The sequence below is a fragment of the Nilaparvata lugens genome, chromosome 7, assembly GCF_014356525.2.
Source record: "Nilaparvata lugens isolate BPH chromosome 7, ASM1435652v1, whole genome shotgun sequence".
In the NCBI taxonomy this organism is placed as follows: domain Eukaryota; kingdom Metazoa; phylum Arthropoda; class Insecta; order Hemiptera; family Delphacidae; genus Nilaparvata; species Nilaparvata lugens.
Window position 1 is genome coordinate 6371335 of NC_052510.1, and position 23877 is coordinate 6395211.

A 23877-nucleotide genomic window follows, 5' to 3' on the forward strand; every position below is an offset into this window, starting at 1 on the left:
GACGGTAGCTGATACAGGTTTATTGATGTAATTAACGGTTTATTCTCGTTTAAAATAATCAATTATATTTTATTAAGCAAGAAATTATATTTTTCAATAATTTCGTAATGAATTTTGAATAGTTGATCAAGATGAAATATTTTGTTTATTAATTCTACATTGTTAAAAGACGATCTGGCAACAGAGCTTCAGCAAAGAGATAGCGCTATCCGCTTTCTTGAATGATAGACAAGGATAGCAATACCATTGCTAATCAAACACTGCCATTATAATGCGCCTCACTAAAGGTAGCTATTATCTCCTTGGTCGCACAAATAAGTTAAGATTAATGCGCGAGAGCCATCCGTAGAAGTTTTCTTCTCTTAGCAGTGAGACTGCGATTGATGTAGATTGGACCTTGACCTTCAAGACCGTGGACCTGTTGCCTTCTGAGGACGCTTATCTTTCTTCTCAGCTCCATGAACTGATCAGCATCGAGACGTCTCACAAACCTGACGACGATGGCCGCAGGGAGGCCCGGCCGCATACCGCCGCCAGCTGCATCCGCCGCGTGACGTCCTCCCGTACGAATCGGCAATCGATGGCAGGCGTCCACCATACTCGGCGTCACGTTCAAGCCCACCGCTCGTCCCACCTCAGCAATCGTCTCCATCACATCTTCGTCCGCCTTCCCGGGAACACCGTGGATCTCAAGCGTATTCCTTCTGGTATACTGCTCTTGGTCATCGAGACGATCCTCAGTAGACTGCAGTCGCTCACGAACTTCTTTGATTTCAATCCGGAGTGAATCTATGAGCTGCTGCTGCCGATCAATTATCTCGCTCTGCTTACTAATCACACTACTAAGTTCACTCTGCCCATCCTGACCGGTTTTAATTATACTTTTTAACTCCTCTATACTGGCGGAGAACTGCGAGTGACTATTTCTAATTAATTGCTCCAAAGACGACTCCATTGAGACAGTAGGATCGGTCATATTCGAAGAGTTTGACTCGGGGGTCACGTTAGTTTTAACTGGTGTGCTATCTAACGAGTGTTGTCTCGATGCACGCTGTTGTTTAAGACAACCAGGACAGCACCACGATGAGTTTTTCAAAAATGATAAATCACTTGATTTTATATTAAGACAAGCTATATGAAAATAAAAATTACACTCCTTACAGAAGAGTTTATCAGCTACGTCAGATCGATTAACCGGTTGGTTGCACTTTCCACAGGCACTCATACTATTACGAATTTGGAACAGTTTTATAAGCACAGTTCAAAGTAATAATTTAAAACTGTCATGAATAACTCAATTAATACACAACAACTAACACAACTCAAAGTAATAATTCCAAACTGACATAAAAGCTCACGAATTAACTCAATAGTTTAGAATGCTCAATTCAATAGAATAGTCCATAGACGGATCAGGTTGCTACAGTCTAATCATCGGCGATAAGAGAGCACAAAATCAATACACCTTTCCGTTCGAGCTCCGAACAGATACAGAAATTCATCACGTATGTAAAATTTTTATGTATGAGAAAGTTTTTAATTATAAAGAATGATTTCTTCGTCCAGATTATGAATGATTCCGATTAAAATTAGGGACCAGCCACACAGGGAGCGATCTGTGATCCTATAGGTTTCTATATCTATATCTCAGATAATATGTGATCTTGATATTGATATTAGAAAGAATTAAATATTCTTGAGAACAAAAATTTAGTAAATTTGTTGGTGAAAAAACTTGAACAACCCAATATCCAAACCTCCAAACTTGAACCTCTAACCTTGAGTGTGAATAGGAAAAGACATTGGATAAAGGCCGGGACACATATATTCGCACCGAGCCCGCGCCGACGTACAGTGGTAGGAGAACACATGTATCCGTGCGACAGCTGAGCGGCAGCAGTGTCTCAGTTCTGTAGTGCTTCTGTGCTCTGATTTCTGAATAAATGTTAAATTATTACCTATTGTTGATAATATAACACTAATGAAAGCTTGTTACATCTAATTTCAATTTATATTTTCAATCTTAAACTTAATCTTACCTGTAGACACAGAAGATGAGAATCATAGTGCTTGTATATACTTCGGTACATAACAATACCATCATCAGTAATGGGAATATATATCAGGTATAAAATTGTTATTTTCTGCCTTCTTCATCCACACGTAATTAGTTTTAAATTAAAAATTCAAGACACAGTCACGGGTTCCTTATTTTATACTTTTTGTTTTATTATTTATTTATTATGTCTATTATACCTTTGGCTTGACTTATTTGGCTCTAATTTTTTGGTTCAACTTATTTTTCTGTTCAACCATATTCCTCATCACTTTGATCGTAAAAAACTGGAAAATTCCGTATCTCTTCAATAAGTTTTTCACTCTATGTTAAACGAGGCCGCACCGTCTCCTTCAAAAAGTAAACTGGACTAGTCGGTGACGGCGCGGGCACGGCGCGGGCAACAAACACGGTGACGGTGCTGACGTGGTGCGGTAGTATGTGTCCCGTTTAAAAGCATTTGTTTTCTCACTCGTAGTACGTCCGACACTCGGCCGTACGTCGGCGTCGGCTCGGTGCGGATCGAGGAAAATAAATCGCAAGGAAAATAATCGCTACCACAGCGCGCAGCGTCTTGTGGAAGTATCAGTGCCACTGCCATACCTGCCAATGTATTTCATATGCGCTGCGTTTGTGGTACCACAGAAGGAAAATAATCGCTCCCACATCCCACATGCGATTGTGGTTCGTCTGCAACCGGCCTTAGAAAGACCGGTTTCGGTTGTTACACCATTGTCAATCTTTCTAACTTTCAATAAAATCTGGGTTTTGACAATTTCTTAATTTATTTAATTTTTTATGTTTTTTTTTGTATGTTTTGCGGTTCTGCCTACCTAATTTGTAATTTTCGAATTATTCTCTTTTTGCAGGTGATCAGTTGTGAGTTGAATGTGCAGACTGGAACCATCATCACACTAACTTCAAGTACAACGTTTCTTGTGATGTCGCTATCGTCAACAGAAAATGCCTTTACTAGAGATTCGACATTCTCCAAGATAATCTCAATAATGAATAGGCCTATGTTTCCCACTGATACAATAAAACGAAACATGCATGATATGTTTGTAAGTAATTGAATGTTACTTGTAATATTAATAATTTATTAATTACAGATGGAATTGAATTGAAAACTGCCAACTCAACAAACGTAGCAAAATTATTAATTTAGTAGTTGATTCACTAATATACTAATGTGCAGATTAGTGTATTTCATTTTCTAATTATTATTTATCTGGAGAGATTCAATAAGGTTAAAATCTCCAATGGTCTTTCAGTAAATAGAGATCAAGATCTGTGAAATAATATTCTAGTACAACATATCAGTAAGTTATTCTACAATGTGAGGTGATTTTCATCATGATATTTATTATTAATTATCATGATATTATTGTGACAATAATATTGTCAAGTAAAACATTGATAAGTACCTAATGAAAAGACGAGTATTCTGTTTATTTGTAAATCAGTATTTTAATAGTATATTCAGTATTTCTATTGAGTTCATGAATCCCAACTGAGCTGATCCTATGGAGTGAGTTCTTAATACCCCCAAAACATTCAAAAAATACTAAACTCATTAATAATATAAGCTTCTGTAAATTAGATTGATGTTTTTCTTATCTTGTTATCATTTAGTACATTAATGAGATGTAATTCCTTGATCATACCATATTTTGATATGTAAAGCTAATAGTGTCTCTTTTAAGTCGTTTGAGCTACTTCAGAAATTAATTTTTATTAGAGTTTCTATTTTTTCATTACTCATTCAACTGGTTAACACTCAGTTATAAAATGAAATTTTTATCTATTATGTCATATTTCATGAGCCAAGCCTCTCGCAAATTTTCATGATTAATAATTTTTTTTAAATAAAATAAATATTTATTAAACTCTGTGATTGGTTTTGATACAGGCATAAGCAGTACTTAGCATGAATGGTGTTTTTAAATTAATTGTAGTCTCTTTTGACATTTATTTTGTCGAGTTAATTAAAAATCAAAATAATATGTGAATCTCATGACATAATTAGTCAGAATGAGAATAAAAATGAATAATTTTCCTTTATTTCAGTGATAGCTGTCTATTTTTGTCTGTAGAAAAATAATTATTTATTGAATTATTGTAATGTCTTTCAAGCATGTTTAAAGTACATTTTTAGTAACACGTTTCTCACGTTGAAAATTGTTGGAGTAATTATCTTGAAACATGTAGCTTTATTTGTTTTGAGTTGGTTATAGACCAATATGTTGTATTTTTTAAATCAATAATTGTATTTGATGAATGCTGTGATTAATACAGTTCCATTAAATGGAATTATCCTTTATTGACAGGATCTTCAATTTGAAAAATATATTCACTGTTCACCATGACAACCATCTTTTTGTATTAACTGTGGAAATTATCAGTTATGACTGATGAGGTACATGAATAGAACGACAGTTATGGATTATCATGAGTCCAATTATTTAACCCAAAAGTAGACTGGATAAAAATTGTTCATTTTCGAAAAATAATTTAATACTAGAATGTATACATAAAATATAATAAACATTACATTAAAGAATTGAATTATTTTTATTTCTCACTACACCCGATTTTTAGTTTCCTATTGATAAATTTGCTATATTTATCACAGGCCTGACTTAGTATCTTCAAGATCTATGATTTTGTAACAAAATCAACCATTCATTCAGATTACATAAAAATTCATGATGAAAATGTTTCGAGTGGATGCAAAAGTATCTTTCTTAGATTTGGCAGAAATTGGTACCACAGATGCAAAATTCCTTACCGTTCATTAGATATAGATATAGATATAGATCTAGATCATAGATATAGATCAGGTAGATAACTCTACCTAAGGAATAATGTCAGAGCCAAATTTGGCACCCCCAGCTACTATGCAGGGTCAGTTATGCAGCTTCAAACATAAAATTTGCAAATTTCAAAACAGCCATATCTAATGAACGGTAAGGAATTTTGCAAATCGGATTTCAGATTCGTGTTCCTCAAATCAAAGAGCATAAGGTCCCGAAATTTGAGCGATTTTTATTTTTCACAAAAAAATGAGAATAACCATGGACTAACCCATCGTGCAAACAGTGAGAGAAATAAGTATCTCGGATTCGGCTGAAATTTGCACCATAGATGAAGCTTAATTGAGAAATTAATTAATGTCGGAGCCAAATTTGGCATTCCCAGCTTCTTTACAGGATGAGTTATGAGGCTTCAAACATGAAATTTGCAAATTTTCAAACGGCCATAATCTAATGAACGGTAAGGAATTTCGCCAATGTGATGGTGATGACATTATATTGTTTCTCTCGTCAAATATTATATATCATTGCTGAGAGAGTTTGAGCGATTTTAATTAATTTTTGGATTCATGAAAAATGAATTCGTTACCTGTTGCATTTTTCTGCTGTGCTGTTCTAATTCTCATCCAATACAAATGAGCTCAGTAGTCACAAAAATCCCGAGAAATTTGAATTTCCCGCTCCAGTCAGTCAGTACCTCTTGCATGTTTCTGTTGCCCTGGTAGTATTTTAGTTGGTTTTAATTCTGTACCAGGGAGTCAGAACACTTGAAGAGGTAGCAGGTTTTTTCAACGCCTTCCAATGCAAGCATAGGCAACCCGCAACACTCATATAATTTGTGTACCTCTTCTATGTTTCTGATGCCCTGGTAGAAATCTGGTCATTTCTAATATGCAAATGAGCACTATTTGAGCGGGAAATTCAAAATTCTCCGGATTTTTGTGACTACTGAGCTCATTTGTATTTTAGAAATGTAACAGGGAGTTAGAACTTAGCAAGAGGTTTTTTTTTTAGAAGAAGCATTACTGATTATTTATTGCTTACACACATTAAATATGTGTGTTTGTCTCAGTTGATTATATGTGTTTATTTTCAATGTCATCAAATGCAAGACTATCATTTCAAGATCTATCATTTTGTACCAAAATCAAACGAATTCGACCATCCTTTCAGTTTTCCTTAAAAAGTTGTCCTTAAGGACAGACAAAAAGTCCTTAATTTTTTGTTTGAGAAAAACTGAAAGCAGGTATCTTAGATTTGGCTGAAATATTAATAGAGCTTGACCTGAGAAATGTCTAGGCCAAATAGCCCCTAGTTTACTTGCAGAATAAGTTATGGAGCTCCACACAAAATTTGCAAATTAAAAAAAAATGGGAGTATGGTCAGGTAAATCAACTGCATGAATCCAAACATCAGAATAATATATTATTTATTCATTGATCATGATTTATTTGTACAGTGTCACATTCAACAAGCAAAAATATTTTCTCAATCACATGACATAATATTTCAAACCCGATTACAAAATCTTGAGGAGTGATTTTGATATGTACAATAATTGAAATACCAGATAAAAGTTTGATCAATTTAGTGCCGGTTGCACAAAATCTGGTTTAAGTTTAATCGTGATTAATCCAACGAGAAGCCGTCTCAGAAATTCATTCTCTGATTGGCTCTCGTGAATTTAATCACGGTTTAAAATTATCCGGCTTTTGTGCAACCGGGCCTTATTGTTTTAATAACAGACAAATATTATATCATTGCTGAGAGTTTGAGCGATTTTAATTAATTTTTGGATTCATGAAAAGTGAATCAAAATTCTCCGGATTTTTGTGACTACTGAGCTCATTATGTTATTTTGTGTAACAAAGTTTTTATTTATATGAATACTTTGATTGTCTATCTTGCTTAACTTTGTTTTTGACATTTATCATTGTTTTGTATTATATTTGAAATGGCAAATAAAAATTTGATTTGATTTGATTTGTATTTTAGAAATGTAACAGGGAGTTAGAACGATTTTTTCACTAACTCACACTGGCGTGTGTATACAAATTGAGTAGGGCTACCAAATTCGTGCGACAAATAAAATCCTTTTGTTAGAATTAAATTAGAACACACGTACAATAGGATAACATGACTAAAAACATCTCTGTATAACTAGCGCATAAAGAGAAGTCCCCTGGTTTCCATTGATGACAATGGTTTTCAAATGAAAGTTAAGGCTCAACTCACACTCACGCGACTCAAATCGAGAAGAGACTGCGACTAGTCTCTTCTCGACGCTTTCAAATGGTGACACTCAGACCCGTCGATTCTAGTCTTCGCGACCTCACGACTGTGAGACTGAGTCGAGCGTCTGAAATTCTGGCTGAAATTCGCATAGATGAAGCTCCACCCGAGAAATGTCAGAGCCAAATTTGGCACCCCCAGCTGTTATACACAGTGAGTTATGCAGCTCAAAACATAAAATTAGCAATTTTCAAACGGCCATATCTAATGAACAGTGAGGAATTTTGCAAATCGGATTCCAGATTCGTTTTCCTCGTATCAAAGAGCATAAGGTTCCGAAGTTTGAGCGATTTTTACTTTCCTTGCCCTATTAGCCTACCATAGGTATTGCTTTCCAAAAAAAATTAAGGTACCCCAATTTCTAAATTTCTATACGTTTCAAGGTCCCAGGAGTCCAAAAAAGTGGTTTTTGGGTATTGGTCTGTATGTGTGTGTGTATAAAGCTGCGTACACATAAACGCGCTTCCAACCCGCAACGAGCACGCTCCGCCCTCGTTCCTCCATCGTACCGCAGTCGCTCCGCCCCCGCACGGCAGTCGCACCCATCATGAACGTTACGGAAGATGTTAGATCTTCTCGCGTTCCCCGGTCGAACCACTGTTGCTCCCCGGTCGATCATCAATCGCTCTGCTGGAGTGACATTCGGTTGCGGAGCAGAGCAAAAGTCTGTACGCACCTTATGAGTGTATGTGCGTCTGTGTACACGATATCTCGTCTCCCAATTAACGGAATGACTTGAAATTTGGAACTTAAGGTCCTTACACTATAAGGATCCGACACGAACAATTTCGATCAAATGCAATCCAAGATGGCGAAAATGTTGTCAAAAACAGGGGTTTTCGCGATTTTCTCAAAAACGGCTCCAATGATTTTGATCAAATTCATACCTGAAATAGTCATTGATAAGCTCTATCAACTGCAACGAGTCCTATATCTGTAAAAATTTCAGGAGCTCCGCCCCATCTATGCAAAGTTTGATTTTAGATTCCTAATTATCAGGCTTCAGATGTAATTTAAACAAAAAATTTCGAGTGGAGAAGATTTCCACCTAAAATTGAAAATAAGCTCAAAATATGAGAAAATGTGATTATCCAATTGCAAACTGTTGGCAACTGTTGATTCTATTAATTGATTCACTATGAGATAGCAGACCTCGTATGTCTCCAGCGTAATTGTCCTGTCACCAGCTGGCTCAGATCTTTGTTTATAAGTAGACTTGAGTTGCGCGTGAACACTAGCGTCAGGTGATAAATTTTCATAACGGCAAGGAAAGTTGTGTGAGTGCGCCACACCAGATTTTTATTTTTCACCAAAAAATGAGAATCACCATGTAAACACCATGTTTCATCGTGAAACACACTGAAACAATAATTACCTGAGAAATGTCAGAGCCAAATTTGGCACCCCCAGCTACTATACAGGGTGAGTTATGCAGCTTCAAACATCAAATTTTCAAACGGCCATATCTAATGAACGGTGAGGAATTTTGCAAATCGGATTCCAGATTCGTTTTCCTCGCATCAAAGAGCATAAGGTCCCAAGATTTTTATTTTTCACAAAAAAATGAGTATCACCATTGACTAACCATCCATCGTGAAACACAATGAAACAAAAAGTATCTCTGTTTTGGCTGAAATTTGCACCATCATTTTATTCAATTCGTGTAATATTTGGTAAGCAGTATCATGAAATAAAATTAACACCACATGGAACTATTCAAAGTATTTTACTAAACATATTCAATATTACATTAATTTTATAATTGAATCGTTCATTCATGATAGATGAATTACAGGTTTCTTTGATTATGTTCAGTTATAATGTATGTTATTAAAAATTGAATACTTACAATATTCATAATCACAGCCGACATAGACGTGCCTGATATTGCACATAATAATGCTGTGAGTCATTTTGACACAATGCTACAATATACAGCACCTCCTTCAGCGAATTCAAATTGAAATAATAGTGATAAAATTGACTGGCAAAGTAGTAGAAAATATATAAAATACTGATTACAATGATAAATAATTATGTAGTTGTGAATAAATTAATATTTTAAAAGCCTTTAGAACATAATGTTACTGCAGTAGAACGTAGTTGGCAGGGAATAATCCATATTGACCACGGCAGTAGCCCCTCCACCATCCCTCGTCAATCTGAAAAATTAAAAATTTATAATATAATAGAGAGGAGAATCGGCTTATACACATTCGGGATAGGGAATTCACGAATGACGCATCATTACGTCTGGACTACTCAACTGATTAACTTGAAAGTTCGCATATTGATTCTTAATTCACCGAGGATGGTTATAGGCTTATTTTAATTTCTTCAAGATTTCAGTAGGTCAAGTTTCCAGTTTGTCAAGTAGACCCTTGCGGAGCACGGGTTACCTGCTAGTGATAGTCTATATAAAATACACAACATTTATATATAATGCAAATAATTAAATGGAATGTAAGTAAGAATGCTTATATCATTTCAACCTATCGTTCAAGCACAACCAAATCAAAATGTATGCAACAAAACTATTTTCGAAGATGCTCAAATCTGGATTCGCAAAGACAGTGAAACTATAATTCCCATAAGCTCTAATGGGATTATTTATACGGGCCAGGCTGAGTGGAAATGATTCAACTAGAACCCCATTAAATTATATTTTCACTGATGTGAGTGAATCCAGCTTTAATTATTTCTAATTGAATATGTGTTCACTTATCAGACAAGAATCAGTATTGGCTGTGATTTTTTTGTAATTTGCAGATTTAATATAATTGACCGAACGTAGTGAGGTCTGTGTTTCAACTCGATTTGCTTTTGTCTGTCTGTATGTAACGCGATTACGGTCAAACGCGTTGATAGAATTCGATGAGATTTGGCCGGAATATTCCTTTTTCAACTGCGCGTCGATGTATACACAAGGTTTTTTTGAAATTTTGCATTTTAAGGATAATATGAAAAGAAAAGGAATTCCTCCATACTCTGATATCACTATATCATCTACTTTGAAGATAGATCAATCAGACTATAGAATTATTCACAATCAATCAGCTGACAATTCATAGCATGCATTACACAGTTGTCTGGCCGTGTCTATTTCTATAAGGTAGAGTTTCAATATTTTCTATGATGCGTGCCCATCAATATCAATATTCTCACATTTGAAAAACGAATTTAATAGGTGATTGAAAATAAAATAAAAAAATGATTGAATAAAATGAATAATGCTGAAGAAATTATAATATTCTTGATTGAAAAAAAATAATTTTAAAATAGTTGAGAAATATTTTTATTAGATGGAAAGATTATCACGAAACTGGATAAATATGAGATGCAAATTCAAACGTGAACTGAGTTTATTAACATACGTGAGTTTTTGATCTTGGAGAAAACAAATAACAGTTTTTTAGAGTAAATTATGATTCAACTGGGAATTGTGATTCAACTGAATAACTAGAACAGGTGACATCAGATACTTGTTGATGAGAAAACTGCGTGAGGTCTACTGTTCACAGAACTACTAGTATAGAATCAAACTGATGAGTCTACAATTATCTCTTACTCCTAAAGAGTAAAATAAAATCAAATTTAGTAATACATTTCTGTATATTTACATGAATAATCATGATTTATCAAACTATAATATTAATGGAGATGTTGAAAACTGCCTGGTTGTATTTTTTTTGTGTTGTACTCAAAGTGCAGGTATAATGCCGTTGAAAACTCCGCCGTTCTACTGTTATATCCTTATAGTTTGACAAGGAACTTTCTTTATACTATAATAAAGGAAAGAACCTGCTTATACACGTTTGGGGCAGGAAAATTATGTTTGACGCATCATCACGTCTGAACTGATGACTGATTAACTTGAAATGTTGCATATAGATTCCTAATTAACCGGGGATGGTTATAGGCCTATTTTCAATTCTTCAAGATTTCATTACGTCAAGTTCTCAGTTTGTCAAGTTTTAAAATAGACCTTTGCGGAGCACGGGTTACCTGCTAGTTTACAATAATTTCCTTATCGACAATAACCCAACAATTTCTCTTCTAGACTATACAATGACTGGTAGGGTTAAGTGTAAGAGAGGGCCGACTGCTCCCTAACTTCGCCCTCCTAGGTCAAAATGAAGGCAGTCATTCAATTCAATTCAATGAGATACACTTTATACTGTCAGTATTTGTTATAAATAACGCCAACGCTTACCATAGAATCATTGCTGACAGATTGAAGTGGATTTTACTATACAGGCTAGTCAAGCATAGAAGAACAGATAAGGATTTATTTTTTCGATAGAATTAACCAGCTGTACCCTTTAGCCTATTCTTCTTTGTGCCTTCAGTAATTCTGTTCGATTTTCAGTAACTCTGTCGAAATAAATAATATATATTTTGATATGACTTGATTTGAAAATAATTTATTTAGATTATTAATAAATTGATTGAAACAAAATATTATTCAATATTTATTTAAAATCAGACTTACCATTTCAATATTTGTGATGACGTCATCAGGATCAAAGGATATTTCGTCACTCGCAGCTAAACAGACAAAAAGTTCATGATAAATAAAATTGAAATAGACTCGTAAATTACATGTAAAAATGTTCAGCATGAATAATTGATGTTTATTAACATATTACAAATGCTTGTTAGCATGTATGTTTATATGTTAACTCAAGTTCTGTCGTAAATTTGTCAAACGTTTTAAATAAGGATTGAATTCAACTGTCTTAAAATGACGTCATATAATAGATACAACGCTGGATTACCAGAGATTCGTAATGGTGTAACAACCGGAACCCGTCTTTCTACTTTTAATAAAATCTGTGTTTTTGACAATTTTATAATATTTTTATTTGATATATGAATAATTACCACAATATCAACTTCACAACTACACAGAAATTGAATGGATAATTCAATTATGCAACCATATTAAACCGTAATAGTTGCCAATTCATCGGATGTATTATAAAAATATTTATTAATTCTCATTCATAATGAACTGTTGACAATGTTGATCAACTCTTATTCGGCAATGTTCCACCATCGGACTTTTTCTGTGCGGTTAACTGTAAATATCGGGGGACCGAGCTTCGCTCGTCATTTATTATTGATAAACAGAACACAATTCTTCAAAATGATTGGGGAAGGACTAACAGGCATAGCCCGAAACTGTTTCTTTCCCGAATTTTGATTTATACACTATAAATAGTTCAAAAAGTAGGTTGTGTTCCATACACTTGAATTCATATCCAATTTTCAGTCAAAACATTTGAAAACAGAAAAGTTCTAATTCAGATTTTTGACAAACCAAATTAAATAACAAAATAACACTCACTAATCACTTGAAACTGTAAAATAATGATTAACTTTGAAAATTATGATATACTCTAATTTAGATTGATATACCTTGTCATGTCAACAAATCAGACTATTTTGATCAAGTCGATTAAAATTTCTAGATTAATATTTTTTTCGTGAGATAAGCTGATTGATTGCAAATAGTTCAACAGCTGAACATTATTCTATCTCTCTCCCACATCTTCTGTTATCGACAGACGACGAAATTATCATCTGTTTTTCCAATGATGAATAATTATTATCCTTTTCATGTCCTTCAGCGAGTTTTCCCAGGGATGAGACCTAGTGCAATCGAATTTTTATATCATAAACCTAATATGTTCCAAATTTCGTGAAAATCGTTAGAGCCGTTTTCGAGATCCGTTGGACATGCATAACCATATACAGAAATTACTTAATATAATAGGAAAATTATTGATTTTCACTTACAAGCTTGATAGTCATAAAGCGCCACAGCTGAATAGCCGGTCTCCTCCATACCATAGGCGTCAATTTCGTCAGCATCAGCTGGTGGCTGACTGCTGTTGACAACTGATTGCTGACTGCTGTTAACAGCTGATTGCTGCACGCCAGCTGGTGTCGTCTGCTGCGCCCCAAGGTCAGTACTCCTTGTGTTTTCTGATTCTGGCATCTGCAAACAAATAATTTTTATTTAGTAATCAAAGTCACATTCTTAAATCCTGGTTTTCACTAGTAGAGTTAGTGGTCGAGTAACTGGCATATTAACTCTACCGAGCTAACTCTGCTCTACTTACTTGGTCGAGTAACACTTTTCACTTCAATTGAGAATAGTAGGTAAAGTGTATTTTACAAGACGTGTTTTTAAACTTGATAACAGTACCGTAGTACGACTCTACTCTACTAGCTCGAGACTGTTTTCATTAGCATAGTAGTGGTAGTGTAGGCATATATGCTATATATATCTTGGCAACCTTGGTGGTTGAAGATTGGGTGTTTCTGTTTGTAATACTATTGCAATACATTAATCGGAATACATTCGATAACATATTAATCGAGACTTCATGATGGGCCTTTGTCAATTGTCAATTCAGATTGTTATCTAACAATGCTGTGTGATTTTACTACTGCCGCAATTGAAGAGATTACTGGTAATTATTAAATGGTTCCAACATGTCATCCACAGAAACGATAGAATTTCTAAGACAGACCTTCCCAGGACGCCTCATCTCGTTCCATGGAAATGTGGAATCAATTGGTTCTAGCTATAGAAATAAGATTTTACAGCTGACTCGAATCCTATTTCATTTGCAGATGAAAATGATGATTGAATCTTCGGTTACCGGATCTTGTGACCTTTTTTTTATTCGATAGCTAAACATGTATACATGAAATCACGTACACATGAAGCCCTGAGTGAAACAATAACACAATAAATTCGAGCGGTACCACTCTTGCAATGCTTCAGAGGAGTAAATGGACGACCTTTCACAACGTCTACAGAATAATTGAATCGGTCTGAAGAGAAAGGGAACATGTCAAAAATCAGAATTTTTCAGGGAAAAAAAACTGAATACAGATAAAAGTATTGATAATTTCAAGATTGTTTTTTGTCATTAGGGTGCAAACTCTTTTAAGACAACAATTTTAACCCAGTATAAGCACTTATATAAGATTCACCTCTTAAAATTGAGTTTTTTGTTAACTTCCTATTACTCATGCTGATATTATAAATTATCACTCTTCAACTCTTACAATAAACACCTCAACCGAAAGCAATCTAACCTCAAAGCAACGCGTTAATCAAAGGTAGACTAACCCAACAATAGCATAAAAATCACAACTGACAAACAGCTAATTTTCGAATGTTCGGCGTTGAAAGGGAACATGTGTGTCATGACTAGTTCCCTTTCACTCCAGTACAGCAAAAATAGTATAAAGAGAATGCTGACATGTTCCCTTTCAACTCCAATCGATGTATCCCACAGCAAACAACTCATTTGCAAACAACTACAGAAGAGTAGTCTCATTGACTTCAGCCGAAGACAACGCTTTTGAACCTCAGTTGTACATAGGGGACGATGTTATTAGCAATACAGAGTATGTAAAATTACTTGGTTTAAAGTTTGATTCAAAACTTGCATGGGATGAGCATGTAAATTTTAATATCGACAAGGTCAGTAAAGGCTTATTTGTTATCAGAAACATTGTGAGACTTGTTCCAATGCCAGTTTCAAGAATGGTATATTTTTCACTGTTCTATTCACATGTGGCTTATGGCATAGAGTTGTGGGAAAGCACTGCAGAGTTACACTTTTTAAAAATATTTAGACTACAAAAAAGAGCAATCCGCTACTTGGCGGGGCTGAAGTCCAATGATTCTTGTAAACAGGCTTTTGTTGACTTAAATATACTTACGCTACCATCAATAATTTATATATTCAAACTGTTAATTTTCACTCACAAGCACTTATCTGATCTGAATACAATTGCTAATATCCACACTTATAACACCAGAGGGAGGAATAAACTGTCTTTGAAACAACACCGACTGCATCTGTACGAGAAAATGCCCTCTTATATTGGAGCTAAATTGTTTAACGACTTACCTACCGCGCTGCAGTCCTTGCCTGATATAAAAATTTTTAAGAGTAAAGTGTATAAATTCCTGGTTTCACAAGCCTACTACAGTGTGAAGGATTTTAGTGATAGAAGGTAGCATAGTTTGTAGGTAGGCCTACTCTAGTCTTCCATGTGTGCTTTTTATTGTGTATTTATTATTGTTACTTATTAAGACCTGACGTTATTCAACTGTTTATTATAAAGTGTACTGTGTTGAATAAAAAGATTATCTTATCTTATTTCAACCATAAAAAAAAGAAAAATTTGGACATGTTCCCTTTCTCCTCAGGCCGATTCAATTGTATGGATGAAACGGACGACATTTAACAGATGTTATTTTCAAACATAATCAACTCTACTACAATTCGCTCCTCTCTTATTATCAAAATGGCAACATCCAAAGTACATACTGGGAAGAAATAATTTGAGTTTCGTTTAAAAATGAGTTTGTAACTGTTATTTCAAAGGGTAGCCGTCTAATTGTCCCCCCGAATACTTGACACCTACTGGACCAAAGGTGCCAACTAGTCATGACCGTAAACGACTACTTGACACCTCGCACCCTTGTGCCAGGGTGTCCCCCCGACTAGTTGTCACCTCCTCAGAAAAGAAGATAAGTAGACGGGGTGGCACCTAGTCGCGTACCCATTTCAAATCATCCACCTCCCTGCCCAACCCAGTACAATGGATAAGTAGTACTAGAAAAGGGAAAAATGAATGAGTTAATTGAACTCACGGCATCTGGCACGTCATCATAAATATTAGCGTCCGGCTCATTTTGCCGACTGAGCTCTTCTTGCCTCGCAACTGCAGCGCTGTTCAGATGCATGCTGGAGACATCCGCGGCTACTTTGGCCACTTCTTCCTGTTGTTTCACAACTTCCTGCTTCGGTTGTTCCTGTTTTGGTGGCTGTTGTTGTTGTTGTTGAACGACTTTCGGTTGTTGATCTTGAGCTTGTTGAACTTGAGTTGGTTGAGCTTGGGGTTGTGGAGGAGTTTGTTGGATTTGTTCCTCACTTGGCTTTTCTTCTGATGGTTTTACAACCTGAAAAAGGATAAAATATGACGAGATTTAAAACAAAGGTAAGCAGTACTAAGAATAAAATAAATAAATATAAATAATGTTTCATTCAACAAATAAGATTTACATTACAATTGCATTTGAAAGCACTATATGAACAGGTTTTATTCGGGTTTTCAAAGATCATAATTGAGTGTAATATTTGACTATAATTTGGTGTTTTAGGCCCGCCGCAAAGTAGACCCACGCTAATCCACGAAAAGCAACCCACGCCGTGGGATGTTTTGTAAACCAGTGCTAGGCGTCTCTAGACATCTGTGTAATCCTATACTATTAAACGATCAATAATTTCTGTTTAGATGTTTATATGTTTGTATTTCACCGGATCTCGTTAACGGCTCTAACGATTCTCACGAAATTCAGAACATAGTAGGTTAATAATATAAAAAATCGATTGCACTAGGTCTCATCCCTGGGAAAACTCGCTGAAGGACATAAAAATCCTTGAAAAAACAGCTGATAATTTCGTCGTCTGTTGATGATGGAAGTGAGTGCCTCTGCCCCACATATAGATACATATTGCTGTCTGTTTGTAAGGTAGCTGGAAAACCAGTCAATTGCCTTACCCAAAATTCCTATTGCTCTCAATTTATCAATCAACTTATCTCTGTCAACACTATCGAAGGCACTATCAGAGCACCACCTGAATCGATCGAACGAGCTAGATTCTCTCCTACTGCAGCAAAAAAAACGTTGAAATCATTTGCTACATCTCTGCAGACAGTGATAGGTGTATGTGGTGAATTGGACAAAAATTTATCCAATGGAAAGCTATCCTTTTTCACATTTCTTCCTCCTAACTCGTTTATCAGCTTCCAAAACAATTTAGGATCATTTTGGCACTGGTTCAATTTATTACGATAGTACATCCGTTTTGAATTCTTAAGTTTATTTGTAACTTGTTGTCTGAAGACACAAAAATTTCGCTTCAGCTCTAAGTTAAAAGGTTGATTTTTTACTTTTTGCTCATCTTGTCTCTTTCACGAATCAACAAATTAGATCTCGAGTGATCCAGGGTTTGAGCTTCTTATATCTAGTGGAAATATTTTTAATGATTTTTTAGAACTGGAGATTGCCTCAGAAAATAAATAGGAAAATCAGCGGACATTGGTTGACGTCATGTGCTTGTGTGATGCTATTGTAGTTGATTCGACTCAGGTTGGCGGCTAAGAGAGCGCGATCAATGTAGTGTGTGTGATAGTGTCAGTCATGTCAGTCTGTGTAAAATTGTCAAAATCAATAGTGAGTCCTATGCTGTAGTGATCTGTCAAGTGCGATTGCAAAACAGCTGATCGCACATTTACCATATCATTATATCGTATAAAAAAATGGTCTATACAAGATTTTGTGTTTCAGTACTCTTGTTGGTTTGTCAATGCACTGAAAAAGTCCTGCTCCTATCAATGTGTTTAAGTAAGTGTCAGTGTTCAAAGTATTTCCTAATAAGTCAAAGTTGAAGTCACCACTCCAAATAATTGTGGCTCTATTGAATTGGTTAATATAGTCGTCCATTGAGTCTAAAAATAATTGAATATCGCAGTCGAAAGTCCGGTAGAAAGCCAAAAGACAATAATTTTGATTTTTGGAAGAAAATTCCAATTTTAAGCCATACACATCAGCAATAGAAGTGTAAACACAATATGGACGGCAGGATAAACCTCCACCAAATTTGTAAGCAATATGTGCCTACACCGAGTATGTAAGGGTGGGAAAATGAAAACAAGAAATGATCGTACTGGTTTTGATAATTAAAACAAAACAATAAATTATTTGTACAAAAAAATTAGAATTATAATTATAAATTATGAAATAACATAAATAGATAAATATTTCAAGGGCTACTCGCTTGGCTGCTAGTGAAGATTAAATTTGTTGTGGTTATGGAAAAATTAAAACAATGACTCAGTAGTCACCTACCTTTTGATAATGGCCCCCAATTTGGCATCCACTGGTTAATCGCGACGTTAATTATTAATGAAAAATAAATAAAAAAACTGATCTAATGAAGTGGGTCCAGATCCCTTCCTATTTAATAATACAATTCTCTTTAAACTGCCCGAACTGTGACAGGAAAACTGTATTATAAAACAAGAACAAAATCTATCCCCTTCACCAGAACAGCCGGACTTTTACTCTCAGTCCTAACGAACGAGCTCACACACCCACTAGTAAAAATTTTGGGTATTAATATATAACTCAGTCAATGCCAAACATGAAGCCATTTCAAATACATATTTTTATCAGTCGCACAAGCCGATCACGTTTGTTATGAAAAACAAAAGAGAAACTACAATAATTTTGATAACAAGTGAAATAAACAATCTTTCTGTCGATGACAAAACTGTTCAAAGGCAGAAACACCGTTCATTAAACTTTTCGTAAAATAAAACTCTAAAATCCTGATCAATATGAGATAAATATATGAATCATATATATGTCCCATATGACCAGGTGACACATCACCCATCCCGCTGAAAGACTCGTCCCTGAGTCTGTAGTCAAGAGGGGAACAAAAAAAAAAAAAATAATGATTAAACAAAATAATATACTCGGGAAACAAACGTGTGCCTGATTGACTTGATAATGCTACTATACATTGAAATCAAACATTTACATAGAAAGGTAGGTTACTCAAACTAAATTACAAACATTCAAATCAAATTCAAAATGAAACTATGCTGCACAATAACATTGATTATATATGAAACTAACTTTCAATATTATACACATTAATATACATGAATATTCAACTTATTATGAAAAGAAAATCTCAATTGACAATAATTTATTTGTGAATCAACATTGAACTACTTCAAAAGCTGTAATAAAAATCGAAAAAAAAACTTTGTAAGTACATTATGACTCATAACTATATAGTCAAGAAAAAAAACAATAAAACAGTTAATCTATCAAAAAGTAACTATATAACTCCTAACTATCGATTATATGTATCTTGGGTTGTGCTACCGTTACAACAGATAATTTACACACATACAACTTGATGCCTAAATATGCACAACATAAAGTTAAAAACCCTAACCAGCCAAATAATATATAAAAAACAAAACTAGAGGAATTTACAACATCTCCCCAAGAATTTGGAAGATCTACTTTGTGAAATATATCTGACGATATTACGTCTTGAACTGTAAATTCCGGAACCTTTATATCTATATCAGTTTTTAAAATTTCGCTAAAATTAACAAAATTAGGATTGAAATGCGGTTGCAAAACATCAATTTTCAACGAATTAAACTTAACCCAATGCAAAGGTAAGTAATGGAGAACCTGAGGTTGTTTATCAACATTTGCGTCACACGGAAAAGTCTTTCTCACCATTATTCTCCCGCCGACCGAAATCTCGCAATGACAGGGTAAAACCACATACATTGCTCCCGGAATAGGTTGAAGATGATGAAACGAACCTCCCTCGCAAGTGACTGTAGTGTTGGCCTGTATATTCGCGACGATATACTCCGAAGGCGAAAATTCGACGATCTCCAACTCCTGCTTAGCTGGACGACAGCTTAACTGCAATATTGTTGGATGTCCTTCAGCTCTGTCGCCGCAAACAAGTGATGCATACATCTTGATGAATATGTCCTCCATGCACCAGCCGCGGAAGATAGCATAAGAAATCGTCCTGTGCCCGACAAGAAGAGAGATGATCTCCCGAGATTACCTGAATCTCACCGTCCTCCTGTCTCCGCGCCAAAACGAAATCCTGCTGCTGAAGCTGACAAATCTGGCCGTCGAAATACATAGGTGTCCTCACATACTTGTGCAATTGAAACTGTCCGCCGATGCTGACCAACGGTACTTTTAAGCTAAGCACCATGGAGTTCTCCTTCACCACGCAAGTCGTAAGTGGAAGATCAAAATATCGCTGCAAATCCGATAGAGGTATAGCTAACTGGTGTCCTTTCGACTTATATCCTTTCTCCAATCTGAAGAGATCTGAACGTAATAAATTGGGGTGTACCAGCGAAAAGGGTAAAAGCTTTTATCACAGCGTTCCTTCGCAGTATTTATGAATTCCTGCCGTGATAAAATATTTACATGTGAGTAGAGGTGAAAAATGTAAATTAATAACTGGTTTGTGAACAGTGTTTTCTCCTCCGATACATTCTGTTGTACGAATAATCTCATACTGTCTGTTATTTGCTATACGCATCGTGAAATTGCTGAGAAAAATTTCCAGCAAACTGCCTCAAGTTGCGAGAAATCCGAATTAAATCTTTGTGGTCGTCTGCAACCAACCCTTGGAATGCGTTGAGGTGATCAGCTACATGTTTTTCGTTGAATTCCAGCTTATGAAGTTCCCCATCCGTCGCGACTGCGCAACAAAAATGAAGGCGCCTTCCATAATCATATATATAAGGCGCGAATCATATATATGTCCCATATGACCAGGTGACAGAAGTTTGTACGGCACTCACTGATAATCTTTTATTGTAGTAAACTATAACACCGTCGGCTCTGTTTCGTCGTCTGTCAGTAATTACATAGTCAAATCCCTCTAAAGGTATTCCCTCCTCACCTTCTCTCAACCAGCATTCTGTTAGTATTATGAAATCCATAGTTGGTAAACTATCTAGATAGACCAAAAGTTCATCTACATTTTTGGAAAAGCTACGAATGTTACATTGAAAAAACTTTAGCCTCTCCCTCCCTCCCTCCGTAGAAAAGAAATTCACAAATAATTCATGTGTTGATTCAAGCTCTAAACATATGTGGTTAAAACATGATAAATGATCGTCATCAATCATCCGATTGAAACTCCGTCGACTGCGCACAGGCCACCCACCCAACTGGTCAACAAATTAACAATCGCACACAATTATACAAAAAGGATTGATTAACCTGAATACTTGGAATTTCATCGAATTAAATGAGTAAACTAGAAAAAAAAATAATTGAAGAGTAAGATATATTAAATAGAATTAAATTCATGAAGTTTCATCTTTAAAAGTTTTCAACTTTTTTCGTGAAAAACAACTCAGAGACATATACTTTAATTTATGCTTTTTTAAGTGAATAAAGAGTAACAAGCAAAAGCAGTTTCCTAAAATTGAACAGTCAAACATACGAACGAGGAGCATACAACTTTTGTAAAGTAGAGTGCCAGTTCTAAATAAAAAATAAATAATAAAAAGTAAAATATATTCTGTTTACAAATTGCAAATTTTACAATGCCTCAATTTTATCTAATTCGATTAATAATAAAGTTATCTTTATTCAAAGTTTGGTAGAATTTTGAAATGAGAAATTATACGCTAAAATAATTGAAAATGCCGATTGACTCTTTATCTAGAGATAAGAGGCAACACAACGGATCAAGGAAAAGCACTTAGATAGTCGCCTCTTGATGAACTATCGCCTCTGTCTCACCAAAGATATAAACTCGATAAGATAAGCAAATTGAACCACCTCAATTGAGAATGAAAACCAGGAATTCTATTTCTGTATAATTTCTATTTCTGTATATTGCTTTATCTACTACCGAATATTTCACTAGGCGAAAGGAAAAAGACTGTTGGGAATATTCCCAATTTCATATTGACATAGTGAATAAAAATAAGCTTATACTGCCACCATATAATTACGATAGGTTGTAAGAATTCAGTGAATAATCAAACAAGATGATGATTATTATATTTATTATACGTAGCCTACTGAAAAGTCATAATTTCTCTTAAGTTCTAAAAATAATTATAATATGAAATTAGTTACAAAGATCAGTAAAAAAAAAAAAAAAAATCTTCTTGATGTTTGAAATAAAATACAATAATATAGTGTTATAAAACCAAAAAAGAATAAAATATATATTATCTCCATCTAGGAATAGGTAATCCACAAGTTAACTATTTAACTTCTTCACAGTGATTTGTTTCTCTTGTCACTTCACTGATAATTCAATTGGGACTTATTCTTTTTCGACAAACCTAGCAAGGTCCTCAATGAAGTAAATACGTACCGCTTTCGATCCCTCAGTCTCCTTCAGCATTACCTTGCTATTGGAGGAACCTGCGAATGCAATTTTCTTCTCTCTTTGTAGCCATCTCGCCTTCCCCATCAGCTGCTTATTATGCGGTGTTAGATGCTCGTTGATGTAAACACGGCCAGGAGCTAGATTTTCCTTAATGTCGGTTGTGCTGAGTCCCCTCTTCTTCCATGAAGCCTTCAGCCATTCCTCCTTTACGTGTTTGGATACGAATTGAACAATGATTGGTGGATGAGTGTGGCGCTTCCTGGAAAATAGCTGTATCCGGTGGGCTGTGGAGATGTCCTCCTGCTTGTATGTGATGTTGAGGGCGGCGGCGACGTGCTGCAGGCAATTATTCATATTTTCGCCAGCAGTCAAGGGAAGACCAACAATTTCAATGTTTGCTGAACGTGAATACTGTTCAGTGTCATTTAGTCTAATTTTGAGATCCGAATCTCACCTGATAAGCCGTCTTTGGCTTGCTCCAACTCACTGCACCTAGATTGAAGTTTCTCCTTCTCGCTGTCCAGTATTTTGACAGTTTCTTGTAGTTTATTCAACTCCTGCTGAAGAGCACTAACTGATTCTAAAACTTTCTCTATATTTTCATTTGTGTTTTTGTTTATGTTGGCTTCCATCCTCTTCATAGCGTCCCGAATGGAGCCTTCATCATCGTCGTCATCATCCGCACAACGGTCGCACTTTAATGATTTTCTAATTGACTTAGTTAAACTCTGGACTGATCCAGCTTGAGTGCACGTAGGGGACTGAGACAAAATTATGACTCAGCTGTTGAACTTTTGTAATCATTCATTCAGTGCTGTTGTACAAAAGCCGGTTAAATTTTAATCCTGATTAATTACAGTAGAACCAATCAGATAAGCTATCTTTTTGAATTGGTCTTCTCTGATTTGGTTCACGTAAAATTAATCAGGATTAAAATTTAGCATGCTTTTGTGAGAGAAATTTTTGCATTCCTCTGGGAATTGATCTCAATCCACTGTGATTAGATAGAACCTTTAAGTATGAACTATGAATATATTATAATTTCTTCTTTAGTAATAAATTGTATATGCTTTTGTACTCCAGAGCGGAGCTCGGTGCCCCGATATCTATAATAATACATGCAATGAATAATCCACAATCCACTTGTCAGCTGATTGATTATGAATAATTCTATAGCAATGGTTTACAAAACATCCCACGGCGTGGGTTGCTTTTCGTGGATTGACGTCGGTCTACTTTGCGGCGGGCCTTAATCCTTCTAAATTCAAAATTTCTAGCTCATATATATTTTTGAACGAGAATTTGACTTGAAATTTCAACTGTAAAATCATAACCTATGTACATATATTTTTTGGTCATGTTATCGAAATTTAGGAGTGGAGTAGTTTTCGGCCAAGCTTGTTGTTTAATCCGAATCATATTCATAATATGATATGTAATTGTATTCACAAATAAATAATTTTAATATGTGAATATTTCCTATTTTTGTGATAATAATGTAAAAATTTTCTTCTATGTTTGGTTTTGAAGCATCTAAAAATCTACTTTCAATATTTTGGAACTGAAAATTTTGTGAAGTGAACAATTACAAGACTTGACCTATTTCGGACTATGTGTAACCTTATCTAAATTTGGGAGAGGAATGCAACAAGGTTACCTTATTTTTTCTCTTCCTATCATTTTTGAT

The 23877-nt window shown here is 35.1% G+C and overlaps 2 protein-coding genes across 8 annotated transcripts in view; one reads left to right on the forward strand and one right to left on the reverse strand.

The window, feature by feature from the left end:
• LOC111055778 (katanin p60 ATPase-containing subunit A-like 1) overlaps positions 1–4619 on the forward strand; it is a 51375-nt gene extending 46756 nt beyond the window's left edge. For all 3 annotated transcript variants that reach the window (XM_039433559.1, XM_039433560.1, XM_039433561.1), the window contains one exon: positions 2926–4619. The gene's annotated coding sequence lies outside the window, so the exon portion shown is untranslated. The remainder of the gene's footprint in view (positions 1–2925) is intronic.
• Positions 4620–8871: 4252 nt separating this feature from the next.
• LOC111055781 (src substrate cortactin) overlaps positions 8872–23877 on the reverse strand; it is a 42066-nt gene continuing 27060 nt past the window's right edge. For all 5 annotated transcript variants that reach the window (XM_039433566.1, XM_039433562.1, XM_039433565.1 and 2 more), the window contains 4 exons: positions 15854–16162; positions 12967–13168; positions 11657–11712; positions 8872–9326 (listed from right to left, as the gene is read on the reverse strand). In XM_039433566.1, the coding sequence (XP_039289500.1) occupies positions 9249–9326; positions 11657–11712; positions 12967–13168; positions 15854–16162 (645 nt within the window). In that variant the 3' untranslated portion in view covers positions 8872–9248. The remainder of the gene's footprint in view (positions 9327–11656; positions 11713–12966; positions 13169–15853; positions 16163–23877) is intronic.